The sequence below is a fragment of the Pungitius pungitius genome, chromosome 3 (assembly GCF_949316345.1).
Source record: "Pungitius pungitius chromosome 3, fPunPun2.1, whole genome shotgun sequence".
In the NCBI taxonomy this organism is placed as follows: domain Eukaryota; kingdom Metazoa; phylum Chordata; class Actinopteri; order Perciformes; family Gasterosteidae; genus Pungitius; species Pungitius pungitius.
The window spans coordinates 9,118,254-9,133,544 of record NC_084902.1 but is presented as its reverse complement, the minus strand read 5'-3'; the positions used below and the strand labels follow the sequence as shown (position 1 = coordinate 9,133,544).

Here is a 15,291-nt window from a genome sequence, read left to right as displayed (position 1 = left end):
CATGTCTGCACAAGTTGCCGTGTGTGAAAAGTCAAGACCACGTCCAGCTTTGGGTGGGTGTCTTTCTGCTTAACTTACAGTACAGTATCACAGCGACACAGTAGAGGCGTGTTTTCTAGTTACGCACATGTCTGGTTCCCCTCCCTCCCCCCCAAGGCACGTCCTCTGTGCACCGTGAACCAGACCTCCCTCCTCACAGACGTGTCTTCCCCTTTTGTACCACGTACCGTCCCTTCCCCCCGCCTGCTGATATTTCGACTTTGGCTGTCATCGCAGGCAGAGCCCAAACAAACAATCAGCCGTAGCGGTTGGATGGGCTGGTAACCATTGCTTTTTGTAATCTTCCTTCCACCATGAGGGGATACAGTGGCTTGGCTGCACGTCAGCAGCTCTGAAGACTCTCCGGTGCAGATCTTCCTTTAACGCTCCTGGACCGAACTCCGCCAAACTAGAAGCAGCTCTGGAATGTGCCAAGAACTCCTGAAGCCACTGGACAGCTTGGTTTTGCAAATTGAGACACACAACCCGCCAAAAGCGCCAGGTGAGGTCGTCGGTGAGTGATTGGGATTTGCAAATTAAACTGGACCGTTTCTAGAGTAAAATGTGAAATCTCTTTTTATTTTGTGCAAGTAGGTTGTTTTTGAAAACTCCCTTTCCTGGCAAGTACTATGGTGTGGACTGTTGTTCGGGGGAAAGATGGTAATCTCAAGAATGTTTGAGTCAGTGTAGCAGAAATAATTAGTCTAGAAATGTTTATTCCCTGCAGGGTTGAATGTTTTATGTGAGTCTCACCCTCATCTCACCAGGCTCCAAACCGAATATAGAAAACTGCTTCACAACAGAAATAATATAAATGTCACATGTGGACTGTTAAACCTTTGAAACACAGCTGTGGTATTTGAGAAGTAAGCCATCAAACATAAATCATATGGTTCCCTTTGGTTTGGAAAAAAAATGATTTGCCACTCAGCATGTTTCCCCCTCTCAAGAGAAGAGGTTGAAGTTTTGCTCCATTGAAATCGTCCTTGGTATTGAGGTTGTGTAGTAATTACTTTGTTTTAGCATATTAACAAACAAATAGTTGGCTCAGATGGATGAACGGACTGAGGCTTGGACCAGCTGTGTGAAGTAAGCTTACATTAGGATTATGTCATGAGATGAAACAGACACAACCTTTTACAAGCAAAACGAACACCAGAAGATGACATCATTTAGCTTAGAGGAAGAAGAAGAAAAAAAACATATCGATAGAAAAAGCAGACAGAAAAGCATGCGAGGCGACCTCACTTCATGGCCCATTATTAGTAAGAGGGAAATACGCACAAGTGATGACTAAACCGCTGTCTACCCCAGAATCTTTATTTATAAGCGAAACTTTCCAAGTCGATCACGTTCCCCAACCAACATTATTTTAAAATGTCATGAATAATTGCTGAAAGAAACCCGCACGCACGCTCATGCACATAAATACACACAAAGTCAGCCTCACAAACACACACACACACACACACACTCGTTCTGTTCTGACTCTAAGTGGCTCCATGTTCTGACTCTAAGTGGCTCCCTTATTATTGAGTTTGGATGGGACGGCCTATCGCTGCCAAGACGTTAATGGCATTAGATGCTTCCTGAACACACCAGGGCCGAGGCTAAGCCACATGACACGAGGTAGAGAGGAAAAGGCTGTGATACAGAAGAGCTTCATTTCCTAATGCTGAAATCTCACAGAGAGTCAGGAAATTGAAGGAATATAATCAACCTAAAAAATCTCCACAGAAGCAATTGCATGCTCCTTTACATAAAGAAATTGCAACCACATTGCTTTTGTAGGAAATGTTTGAGGGCTCTTCATAAAGGAGAGCCTGATTATGTTATTACCAATTTCAGTTTTTTTTTTTTTACACCAGCGATCTTTCAAACAGGAAGCCAGAAAGATGCCAGATTTGTCTGACACAAACCACACACACGTTGAACAATACTTTGGTACGTTCCATTAGACCACTGAAACTACAAGTCAGTTTAAGACTATATGTAAACTAGAAATAACTGGTTTGATTCTAACTGTGTTGTTAAGCACTGATTGCAACAAAAGGCAAATACTCAATCAGCACGTTCAAACTGTGCTGCCTCCACATAGATTTAGACCATGCAGGGGAATCAGTGGAACAATTCATAGACATTTTAACAAAAAACCACATCAATATAAAAAGGATGTGATCTGCTAGTGGGAGCAGAGATTTCCTCTCGTTTCCATCGAGCTTTTCGCTTCCGGTAAAAAACAAACTAGAAATGCAATATTTGGTGAGCAATACATGACATGTGTTGTCCATACTGAGCAGCTGAAGCAGTAAGAGGGGGTTTTAGCTATCTAAGATTCTATTTGTACTTTGGCTGCCAACTGTTACCGGCACGGTGCGCGACTAAGCCGGCATCTTCCAGGCTTCAGGTTCAGAAACATCACAGCACCACCAAAGGATTTGATTTGATCCACACAATAGCCTCCAGGCTGTGCTGGGCCTTCAATGGCTTATGAGTGAGCTTGTGTTTCTTGAATCAGATTGACAAACTGTTAATCTTCTTTTTTTTTTTGCACAGGTGAATTTATAACCAGGAAAGAGAAGAAAAAAAAATGACCGGAGCCATGAGCAGCAATGTCGCACCAACAAATTTTACCCCAAACTCATCCATGTGTGTTACTATTGAGGACAGCGCCATCAGTGACCTGCTGATGTCCGTGTACATCCTGGCTTTTATTTTTGGGCTGACCTTCAATGTGCTGACCCTTGGCCCCATTTGCCAACAAGTTCGGCGGCAAAATGTCCTGGGAATCTTCCTGCTCAACCTGTCCATCTCCGACATGCTCTTCCTCTTCACCATGCCCCTTTGGATCAATTACTACCGACACAACCACCAGTGGAAGCTCGGTGCTGTGTCCTGCAGCGTGGCGGGCTTCTTCTACTACACCAACATGTACATCAGCATCTACCTGCTGTGCTGCATCTCCGTGGACCGCTGCCTGGTGGTCACCTACCCGCTCCGCTTTAAGACCCACAGGACGTCCCGGTACGCCTGGGCGCAGTGTGCCTCGGTGTATGCTGTGGTGATAGCGCTGCACATCGGGGTGCTGTATTACGACAACCTCACCGACGCCCACGACGAGGTCAACGACAACGACCGCTGCTATGAGACGTACCCCATGAAGCACCCCGTGCCCTTGTTCAACCTGCTCAGGGTGGGCGTCTGCTTCCTGCTTCCCCTCCTGGTGCTGACGATGAGCTACTGGCGAGTGCTGGCCACTGTGGGCCAGAGTCCCGGCCTGACCGCCCAGGCAAAGAAGAAGGTCCGCCTGCTGTCCTTTGGGGTGATCGGGATCTTCTCCATCTGCTTCGCTCCGTATCACATCTTCCTGCTCGTCCGCTCGCTAGTCTTCTACAACAGCGGCGATGTTGTAAGTCCTCAAGGAAGTTACTGCCAGTTTGAACAGAATATGCACTTTTCCTTCTCCTGCACTCTGGCTCTGTCCAGTCTGAACTGCGTGGTGGACCCGGTGCTGTATGTGTTGGTCAGCAACGGGGTCCAGGAGGAGGTCAAGCTGTGTTGTAGGAGGCAAAGAAAGACACAGACTTCGAACTCCGCTTCAAATAAATATATCAGAGGACAGGCGAATGCAAACTTAATTTGAGACTGAAGCTATGTGCGTGGATATGTGCACTTATGCATTTGTAGTCCCACGTGTGTGTGTGTGTGTGTGTGTGTGTGTGTGTGCGTGTGTGTGTGCGTGTATTTGGATGTAAAGTGAGTATGTAACAGGAATATTAACATCCCATAACCACCCCTTCATCAGACACTCAGACTGCTTTTTTCCTCCCGCATATCTTGCACAGTAAAGAGTGGGTTGTTGAATAAAACACGTCTCAGAGCTTTTTAATTGGATCGTATTCCCCAGTTCTTTTCTTCAAAGAATTCTGTAGTGGCGGCCACTTCTGCTTTCTGGCAACGCTGCTGGAATTGAAGAGCACTTGTGTTTTCTTTCCAATCTATACAAGGAGGTTGGGATTGTGATTGTGCGACCCTGCTGTAGCTCAAATTAACCCTAAAGCATGCAACAAAAAAAACCATATTAGCATGAGCGCGTGACTGTATCCTCAAACATTTGGTGAAATGTGAACGTCAAAATCAAACAAATCCTTGGTTTATGAATAGAATTTGTGATGAACAATCAGTAGTTGGCCTTTTATTCTTTGCTAAAATGAAAGCATGAATTGCTGTGTACTAAGTTGATGTCAAGTGGCTAGAGGAAGCTATTTGGGGATTTGAGTGCACGTGTGGGAGGGTCTCATTTCTGCCAGAATGTCTGAAAAGTTAAAGAAGGTAAAAAAAGAAAGATTAAAAGAGCAGGTCGATGGAGAATATCCAGACTGTTATTGCTTTGTTTTATAATGTCTTCATTATTGTATGTTATAGTTCATAATCAAAACAACATCAACTGGGCTCTTGACAAAAACTAGTATGATCCCATGAGAACATGTTCTCTTCTGTTTAAATCCTCTTCTGCAGACATATCTTTTTGTATATAGAGACAGGACACTCTATACTACTAAAATGTTTTATCTTATTTCAGTTTGTTTTGGTTAAAAAGTAACTGCTGCCTGGTTTATTGTCACTGGTAATGTTTTTCTTTGAAATATACAAACATTTCATTCAAATGTCCCCTTATTGTGTTGGTAGAAAAGTAATGACGGTGTTTTTTCATTGTACAAAGGATTGTATTCACTCAAACTGTTGCCTGTTTAAAATACATGAAGGAGAATGATGGCAATTCTCTCCACAGATCTATTAAAAGGTCTAAGCCACCTACAAAATGCAAAAGGTAATCTTTTAATCTCGTTTAATTTTTCAAGCAATCACTTATTGCTAATTAGTTCAAATGTGCTGAATTGCTGTTTTCCTGCTGCTCAACCGGCTGTTAAGTGCTTTCATTTTCTCTCTAATGAAAGTCTCAATTATCGGAGTCAATTTATTATTTATTATTTCATTTTCAGCTCATGAAAGAGAGTCATAGCATAGTCAGTCAAAAATAAAAAAAGTAATGGAATACTGTAAAAGTTTGAATTAATATGATAGAGTGTGAATAAATGTCAAACATCATTGTAAAGTGTTGAAAATGTTTTATGTTATAGAAACTTCATAGTATAGTACGCCAAAACGATAATAATAAACAGCTATATTATAGTATTTCAAAAAGAGGTAAAATAAATAAATCATAATATATTATTTTTATATTTTCATATCACAAAAACAAAAAGAATAGTTAAACGGAAAATGTGACATAAAGTCATGGAATAATATGTTATAACATTTTAACAGTAATTATTAGGGCCGGGACTTTAGCGCGTTAATTACGATTAATTAATTACAATGTGAATCAAGATTAATTAATTACACAAAAAATAACACATTAAACATTTTTTACGCATTTTTACACTTATTTTTTGCACCGCGAAACGTTTCTCACTTCTATACTGGAGCATCAACTAGCGTCCATGACTTCAGACAACAACAAACCACAGTGAACATGAACGAAGAAGCTGACGAGACCGTGTCGGGTGGCCCCGTGAATGGGAAATCTTATTATAATAAACAAAGTACTATATTTCTAAATATGCTATTTCTACACTTGTCTGCTGGAATTGGTTGAACAAAAATAAAAATCCATGTGAAAAAAAGTACTTCTCAATGTTCTCAGGTCAAATATTTATGCAATTAAAATGTAATTAATTTTGATTAATTAATTACAAAGCCCCTAATTAATTAGATTAATATTTTTAATCGAGTCCCGGCCCTAGTAATTATATGGTACATGGAATATAAGTCATAACCAAGAATGTTAAAAATGAATATTTATTTTATGTGTAAAAAATAGTAATAGGAAAGTATCTAAATATCATGTATAAAAAGTCATAGCATAGTGTGTCAAAATAAATCCTACAAATGTAATAGTACAGTACATAAACAAATTAATAAAAAAGTTATTGTACAGGTAGCATGATAAAAAAAGTCAAGCATAATTTTTAAAGGAAGTCAATTACACTTATAAGATATTATAAAGCTATCAAAAATCACAGTGTCAACACACACTCCCCACAGAGCCTTGTGACTGCGACCTGTCCCTTGCATTATTTAATGGAAGTGTCTATAATCAACACGGTCACTATTGCGCCACCCACCGGCATTGGAGAGTATTGAATTACTTTGTCGGCCACAGTATTGCAGGCTCGAGCGTTGAACAATGGAAACGTATTTGAAGCATCTAAATCAAAAGTTTTGGGACCGATTGAGTGAAGTTTGACATTTTCTCGGGGGGTAACCTGACGATCTTCCACGGCACAGTAGTTGAAAAAGTGGTTGAAGTCATTGAAGTCATTGAATCAAATGTAAAAAAGTCATGGTATAAGATGTTGAAAATGTCATGAATAAAAGTAATGATAATCAAATCGAAGTTACAGTATAGCTGTAATCAATCGCCCAAAAAAAGTATAGTATGTCAAAAAAAGTCATAGTATACCATATGTTCTGAAAATAATTACAGTACATACACTATAATACTACAGGGTTTTTGAAGTCATAAAACAGCCATAGTATTATGGGGTAAAACTCAAAATTCAAAACATGTTGGAAAAAGTGGAAATGTATTTATAATGGATGGTATAGCATGCCAAAAAGGAATGAAAATATGTTTTCAGATTAAATGCACTATTTAGACTAAAATCAATAAATGACTTCTGCCCAAATCTGTAAAAACATCTTAAATAGACCCCCCGAGAGAGATGTTGATGGAGCTCTTAATAGGACACCTGACACTTCATACAAGATAAACATTTCAAAGTTATTATTTTCGAAACCTTTCCAGAGCCTAGAAAAGAAGTCTGTGGGAGGCGCAGGAGGAGAAACACGCTGCTCCTCTAGCTTATGATTTATAGACAACTACATCTGCAACAGTCCTGGTGAGCTTTGGAGGGTTTCTAAAATATGTTTACCTTCTAATTGTTATCTTTAAGAACTTGTTCGTGATTAATTCAGAGTCAGAAAAGCTAATAGTGTTTGTGTCTTTTTACAGAGCCGTTCGAAGTAGGGCTGAACACAGCCTCGTTGTTCTCTTAGAGCGGAAAAACAAGGCAACCGAGCCACACGGCAAAGTAATGTGATTGTTGAAAGGCGGCAGGTGGCCTCGGCAGCATCAGATGGCTCGTTGGCTTGCACTAACCTTACACTGAGTCTCTCAGCGGCTACCAACAGGCTTTCAAGTGGTGTTTTGGCCTTTTTGAGTGGACTGGTTGGTTTTGCTGGACAATCTGCTGTGCACTAGTATTCATTTCAATACTTCAATGTTTCAATTCATTTGTCATGCATTACTATAACACTTCCAGGTAACAGTAGAAAAATGTGTCATGTATTCATCATGAGCAGCAATAATAGGGAATCATTAGCAGCAATACAACTGAAAGATGTGAATATCTGAATAACCAAGGGAACCAAATGAATGACACTTCCATGCAATTTACATCACAATAACCAGTTCTCTTCTACACGATGTTCAAGAATTGACTTGACTGGATAGGAATTGAAAGACAGAAAAAAAAGAGAGACAGCATAGAGAAGGCATCAATTATACTTAATGGGACTTTATTGTTAATGCACTGAATATTACTATAATACTGTATGGCCTTTATATCCAGACAAAGCAAATGCAATAGAAGTCAGTTCATCAGGAATCACATTTATGATTTTGGCATCGAGTCAATTTTACAAACACAATGGTGAAATATAAGCTGCAGATTTAATCTTCCAGCAATGTTTTGAGGTGCACACAAACTGTACACCCTATACACACATGCACAAACACACTCTTCATGTGCACAGGTAACACAGAAGGTTTGACAGTGGAGCCAAACCATAGGGAACAATTACTACATAATGACAAAGAAAATGCCCAGGTAATGTGCCAAAATGTCACATTGTAGTATAACGAAGAGGATCGTTAATAAAGGAGTTACATTACTGACCAGGAGCCAAATGAAGTCGTCTTATTGGTCTGTAACTCATGTGTTCTGGGATAAGTTTGTTGACGTCTGCTCTCTGAAGTCGAGCATTTACTGTTGTATAGTATTTAGTATAACCAGGCAATGCAAACAGCAAAGCCACATCTGGTCTGTGTGTCTGCTGCAGAACTCAATGTGTTTCTACCCCTGCTGACATTTTCAAGGGTGCAGGATCTTTTTAGCGTCTACGCCAGCAGCTCTGCCTTCAAAGAAAAACACAGGGATCCCAGTAGATGGCTTAATCTTCTTCATCAAATTACTAAACTGCAGCCTGATTTGGATCTGTTTAGTTGATTCTTCATAAAGTTCTGCTTCTAGTAACACTACACAGCGGTGGTCCAAATGCCTTTAAGCTCACAAAATGCCATAAAAGAATTGAGAAATCTGATTTTAATTAAATGGGTGCAGGTCTCGGCCGTCAGGAGCTGCTAAATCGGTTGTGTCATAGTGTGTACGGGCTAAAGATCAGCTCCTGGACGTCACCCTCTCCACCATCCCGCTCTGTCGACTGCTCCAGGGAAAGAGGTAGCCTTTCAGGTGCATGCGCACCTTGCTGTGCAGAGAGGCGTAGATGAAAGGATTGTAACATGCAGAGCTCATAGCCACTAAATGACAGCAGACTTGTAAGACGTTTATGTAGCGCTTCCCGATGATGTGAAAGTCCGGGTCCAGGTCCAGCAGCAGGTTCAGCACCTGCACAGCGCCGTGGGGAAACTTGTGTTACTTTATTTAACTGACTCGAATAAATCCCTTCTGGGCTTTAAACCTGATAAACATTTTCAACCAAACAAATGTGCAACATGCGAGCTGTGATTTGTAGGTAAAACACTTACTCCTTCTCATTTTGACGACTGAAAATAATACCTGTAGGACACAGTGAAATGTGATGCTGAAATAACTTAAGATTTTCTGGCTAGCACAGTAATTCTTGAAAGGGAGCCTCGGGTCCTGCTGCAATTTAAACTTCATCCATTAATATGAATATGAAATCATAATATGTTTGTCTCTTGCATGGGTCATTGTGGACTTAATGCTGGTTTTGTGCAGATGATGTATCAGATAATACGGTTCTGTGGTTAATGATGCATAAGGTTTCATCATCTTCTGGAAAACTAAAGCTTCACCCCTTTGTATCTCTTCAAAATGCTGTTGACGATTATGAGATGTATGGATCTTTGAATGAGTATTTAATTTTATTTTCTAGCCGTGTGTTGGAAATAATGCTGTGTGTCGTATGACCATATACGGTAGACACTTGCTGCTAGGCTTCAAATGACCATATCTGGTAAACATGTGAACTGGGGAATGAAGAAGTATGATACGCGTGACGCTGTCAGGACAGGGGTGACAGCGGGGACAAACAACTAACAGCAACAGCTACAGCGCCCCTAATAAGGCAGAATAGGCAGTACAAAAATATTTTATAGCCTGGCCTCACCACAAATAAAAATTGTCCTAACATTTCAGGCTACATAGGCGTTAATAGAGATGAATAGATGAGCTGATTCTGAGCCCGAATTCACCTGCAGGGGAAGCCAACACAGGGCGAAAGCCAGCACGGAGGCCACCAGCAGGGAGAAGGTCTTCTTCTTCCTTCGGCTCCAGCGCTGCTGGCTGTTGGAGGCCTCCCCGGGTACCGAATAGCGCTTCAGGCTGACAGTGATGGCACAGTAGGATACGCTGACCGACAGCAGCGGGATCATGTAGGAGGCTATGAGCGTGAAGCAGGAGTAGAGCAGCCGCAGGTTGCCACTGTGCGGCCAGAATTCCTCGCACACCACTAGGTCGATGCCGTTGGGTCGCAGGTCCATGTACTGTGTGTAGAGGGACTGAGGCGCAGCCAGGGCCAGAGACAAAAGCCAGACGCCCAGCGTCACCGCACCACGACCACACACGGAGATCCTCCTGCGCACTGGGTGAGCTGAAAGCACACGAACCAGAGAAGGACTCAGTTTGACACGTTCATGGAACGTCATTTTTTGGTATAAGCCTTTGTTTGTGTTCTGCGTTCTAACGTCAGCCGCGTTTCTCAGGAGGTTGAGGAATCGACCCTAGTTTGTGTATGAAAAGCCGCGCGGTTTGATAGCTCCTACAAACAGTTGGTTTAAAAAAAGGAACTTCTGGTGAGTCTAAAACTAATGGCGCGTCACTCACCGACGACAATGTAGCGATCCACAGCGATGGCAGTGAGTGAGAGCACCGACACAAACACTGTGGCACACTGCAGCAAGGGGACCAGGTGGCACAGGGGTCTCCCAAAAGCCCAACCACGGCTGTCAAAGGCATAAGAGACAGTCAGCGGCACACAACTTAAGCACATCAGCAGGTCTCCGGCTGCCAAGTTACTGATGAAAAAGTTGGTGGCGTTGTGGAGTTTCTTGTCAGACAAGATGCAGGCCAACAGGACAGAGTTTCCAACACCAGCCACGACCACCACGAGGCTGTACAGAGGGAGGAAGAGAGGTTTGAAACGTAGAAGAAGCTCTATGCCTATAAACATGTCCAGGGGGTCACTGTGGTTGAGTCCTTGGATCTTGCCGCCTTCCAGCATTTCTTGTGCCGCTTGCTGGCTGTCGTTTCCGCTCGAATCCCCGTCCACCAACGTGTCCATGTCTTTGGAATCGACCTGAAAATAAGGGGGACTATAATGAATGATGCTTCAATAAGTACTACAGTGAGTCTTCAATCACACTGATATGTCTTCAGAAGTGTGCGTCACGTTTAACAATACAGAATAATGAAGAGGGGAATTGATGTGATGTCTAGTTTTATGTATTTAGGTCAGCATTGACTTGTCAAAATTCAAAATACTTGGTACTGGTGTACGTTGCTAAAATCTGACCGATTTACGTTGTGTGAGATATAAGCATATTTTCATTTCGTGCCTGTCCACTACCTTGTAAGAAAGGGGGTAATTAAAAGACCCTGATAAAAACTATTTTTGATGTAAGTGAGCCATACAAAGCTTCAAGGTAATGTGGCTGCTGGCTTTCAGGTATGACTGACAGTGACACTCTGACATTTGTTCCACAAATGCTTTTCCTGCTTAGCACCTTCATTAATGACATTTAAAAAAGTTGATTAATTTAGCAGAATGCAGGTTTATTCTTGTAAATCCCACGCAGAAGGCACTCTGCCATTAAGGCTTGTGGGGTTGTTTGTTGAATGCTAAAAAATTAGGCGTCACATTAGCTTTGATAAAATTACACTTGGCTCAATCTCTACAAGCCAGTATTGTAAGCCAGATGCCATCTTTTGGTGGATAGAAAACCAAAGGAACCCGGTATATGATGTATGAGAACACCCAGTGTGTTGGGGGACCCGGTGGAAAGGAGCCCTGTCCAAAAAGGGGCTTATTGGATCTGTTCTGTATCGTCTTTTCTCTCTGTTGCTTTCACATTCTCACACAGTTGGCTTCGGAGCTGGTTTTTTTCCATTCTGTGGCCTTTTAACTTTGCCAGTTAATAGTGAAAACAACAGCTTGGTGCTCAGAGTAATTCCCTGCATGCACTCTAAAAGTTTTTTTCTGATGACTTGTATTTGTTAATGTCAACTTCTCTCGCTTACAAAAAAAGAAATCATGACCTTTGTCAGATCAGTGTTTCACTCATATAGAATTCATTCCTAAGAGAAATAGATTTGCTCTCCCCTGAAGCATTTGTTGCCTTTGATTTTCCTTTAAGAAAGGACTGTTAATGTAGTAGTTGAAAACCAAAATTGTTTGAAAGTCTCTCAAGATCAGTTGTATCAGTGGCAAGCACCAGGCAAAAATTCGATTTAGAACTACACCCCCACCCTGGAGATAGAGGGGAGAAGCGACTCAGCTCCTCGCTTGGCATTTATCACAAGATCAGCTGCCCTACTTGTCATAGGTCCACCTCCCTGATGAAGAGAACAGATCAAAATGTGGCCGTTCCTGGTGCTGTCCTCCTGGGGATGTGTGGAGACATCTGGCAGCAATGCATGTACCTAAAATCACCTGCCACTCAGGCCCTTAGAGTATTTTGGGACTTTGAAGATAGGTGATTGCAATTCACTTTGATGATGCATGGTTCTTTTTTAATGTTCTCCAATTGTATAGAACATAGAATGTATGCTTTATTAGAGGACTGACATCCATCATTCAGCATGGTTGTTTTCTGCTTTATTTTCTAGAATTGAATTTCATATTTGCACATGAACATCTTATTTAGAAATCGTAATGAATCGTCCTCTGGATGTCTGATTCCAATCTATCAAATAGCTTTTGAGATACTTCAGTCTGGACCAAAGCTGTGGACGGAATGAACAAGGAGGACATCGCCGTCGCCACAAACTGAACAAATGAGTGAAAAGAGATCACAAACACAGCTGCATGCAGGGTAAGAGGGGTCACTGAGGGGTGTGACGAGTCTGAAAATGATGTGACTCACACGCCGTGTCCTTCGCACATCTCAACCCAATTGAAAGGAAGATTCTAGGCCCACACAGCAAACAGCACGTCATTATATCAGTCTCACCACAATAGATTTTAGGAGATCGGGATTGAAGCCAAGAATAAAGTCTGCCATTGTGGAAGGGGATGAAAGGACATTCAGTTTTTACGATCTTTTTTAGACTCCCGTCGCTACATATCAGTTTTTCAGCGTGTTACAACATTCCACATGTTCAATTAAAAAAAGACGGTCACAGTTACTTGCCCTGCAACATTCTCCACATGCGTCTCTCAGGGACAGCCGAATTCTAAGTTGTTATGCACCTGTCCGTGATTACTAGCAGCAATAGGTTTCTAATCCCATCTGGTCTCCCGTTGTCTACATTATCTGACAGCGCGGAAGGAACCACACTTGCCTGGTAACGCTGTTGCCATGGCCTTTGTGGAAACCATCCAGACCGTGGAGCTAATTTGTGAAGCGTGATGAGAATTGAAAGAACTCAACATGCAAAGCAAGCGGTACGATTCTTGACAGCTCTCTGTCACCCCGTTGCATGCTCTCTTAACCTTTATTTTTCTCTACATTTACTCTCTTTTTTTCCCCTCTCTGACTCCACTCACACATTTAACTCTGCCACTTTACAGCCATGTTGCATTTCCATCACTGTGATGGCTGTTGAGGCATTCAAAGTAACACAGCGGCACAGGCTGGACCCATACGAAATCTCACCATATGCAATTCTGATGAGACACCTTGAGGATGAAACTAATTATTTTACTTTGGACTGTAGGGGTCCTGCTTGTTATAACTAATCATAATGCACAATGCTTTTACGTGTGGATAAAAATAAATTGTGTTCATAAGAGAAATGATAGTGTGAGCTCTCTTCATCTTTGGATTTAAAGTTTTGTCAATATTCCGTACACTCTCCACAACTAACATGTATACATTTCTGTAATATGGATGGTATTTAAAGCAGATGCCTTTTTCTTTAGGTGTTTTTAAGTGCACTGCAGATTTCCCACTGCAGCGAGTCTGCCTTTCCCAACCTGCAGGGCTAATCATCAACCGCCGGCTAAATGTTATTGTCTTCTGCTGAGCCTTTCATTAGGAGAGGTCATGGCTCTAATAGCATTGACTTAAAGAACAACTTATCACACAGACATAGCGTCCAAATATCAACACATTTAGAGGCGAGTGCACAGACAGAGGTTTTAAGTTCTGTGCCCCTGAATTATTCGGTTTCCAACTGCTCAAGAACCTTTTGTAATTGTTGATGCAGCAGGGTTTTACTATAAACAATTATAAAAGGTTCTTGATTCATTTAAGACCATTCATTTAGGAAATGCCATATATGTGCAAGAAATTAGTTTAATGTATTCTTGTCTCTATTTGATTTTCAAATAACGTAGCTTAAACCTTCTGATACACAACGATGCTTGATGCCACAAAGTACGGAAATAACAATACATTTCTATTATTGAAATAATATCCCCTCTAGGACATGTGCTAAAATGCTTTAAAATCTAGATAACATAGATTTGCTCGCGTCATTAAAATAAAAATTTTTGACATACATTTGTAAATATAATTTTGCAGAGGAACACACAAGAGGAATGCTCACATCTATATCTATTATATGTATATATAATACATTGATATTCTTTATTTTTCATGTCCTATCCACGTAGTTCATTTCTGTAACTGCTATTTTCATCTGCTATATGTCTATTTTTTGCATTGTAATCCGAAATATTAATTATTCCTAGAATATGTTCAGTGATGTGCATTCTCTTAAATTATTACAACATATTTTATATAATATTTGATAATGAAAAAAATATATATATATATATATATATATATATATATATATATGAATGTGACATTTAGTATACAGTACCAGTCAAAAGTTTGAACACATTTCCCCCCACTCAACACTCACAATTAATTCTAATTAGCCGTCGTTCTGATTTCACTGACTTTATGTCAGCTTTTGTATTTTTCTTTTTCACTACTGAGGTTATTTTCGGTCATGTGTGGAACATTTAGTCCAACTCATGTCTGCTGCTTGTATCAGATGGTACTTGTGAGTGAGCAGCCTTCACTTGATTTAAATACAACTATTAATAAGGCAATTATGCTAATCATACCACAGAAATTACACCTCTTGATTAGGTAACACAAAAAATAACAAAGCAAACTTTTGTTGAGTAATTCTGATACTAATTCACTTAATTCACATGAAATTACCAACGTATGCAATGAATAAGCACATCATAATTGAATTTCTTACCTCTGCAGATGTTTGCAATTGGAGATGTGTCGCTGTAGTTCAACCAATGAGCATATTTTCTTCTCCTTTCTTGGTTGCCTTTTTTTTTTCTTCACTCCCTTTCTTTCTAGTTACAAACCTTATATTTCTGGTCAGCAATGTTTTCCTGCAGCGTGCATATACAAGCCCACAGGGGTATGAGGAGCCAGGCAGGGAGATGCTGTTGCCTCACTCAGCTTGAGAGTGACAGAGAGAGAGAGAGAGAGAGAGAGAGAGAGAGAGAGAAGGGACCCTCATAACCTCTCTTGATATCCACATAAACTGTGCCCCCTCCCATCCATTCTGCTCCATCCACACACACTTATCACGTATAAATATATTAAAATGTACCTTTTGCCTGTATCCCTCCCAACAGGAGGAGAGGACAACCTATTCCTGTTGCTTTATTAGCAGTCTAATAGCCTTGATTGGCTTGATTCTTCCACGCCTGAAACGGATTGAG

At 41.0% G+C, this 15,291-nt stretch overlaps 2 protein-coding genes across 3 annotated transcripts; one reads left to right on the top strand and one right to left on the bottom strand.

Moving 5' to 3' along the window:
• The first annotated feature begins 263 nt into the window (after nucleotides 1-263).
• On the top strand, nucleotides 264-3,758 carry gpr184 (G protein-coupled receptor 184). 2 transcript variants are annotated; one of them, XM_037460319.2, is made up of 2 exons: nucleotides 264-541; nucleotides 2,596-3,758. In XM_037460319.2, the coding sequence occupies exon 2, from the start codon at nucleotides 2,630-2,632 to the stop codon at nucleotides 3,680-3,682; it is 1,053 nt and encodes a 350-aa protein (XP_037316216.2). In that variant the 5' UTR covers nucleotides 264-541; nucleotides 2,596-2,629; the 3' UTR covers nucleotides 3,683-3,758. The 2 variants fall into 2 exon arrangements, with proteins under 2 accessions (XP_037316216.2, XP_037316301.2); XM_037460404.2 differs by having other exon boundaries at nucleotides 264-553.
• Nucleotides 3,759-7,662: 3,904 nt separating this feature from the next.
• si:dkey-202l22.3 (7 transmembrane receptor domain-containing protein) lies at nucleotides 7,663-15,027 on the bottom strand. Its single transcript, XM_037478983.2, has 4 exons — nucleotides 14,811-15,027; nucleotides 10,254-10,725; nucleotides 9,623-10,020; nucleotides 7,663-8,792 (listed from the first exon to the last, which is right to left on the bottom strand). The coding sequence occupies exons 2-4, from the start codon at nucleotides 10,708-10,710 to the stop codon at nucleotides 8,565-8,567; spliced, it is 1,083 nt and encodes a 360-aa protein (XP_037334880.2). The 5' UTR covers nucleotides 10,711-10,725; nucleotides 14,811-15,027; the 3' UTR covers nucleotides 7,663-8,564.
• Between the last annotated feature and the right edge of the window lie 264 nt (nucleotides 15,028-15,291).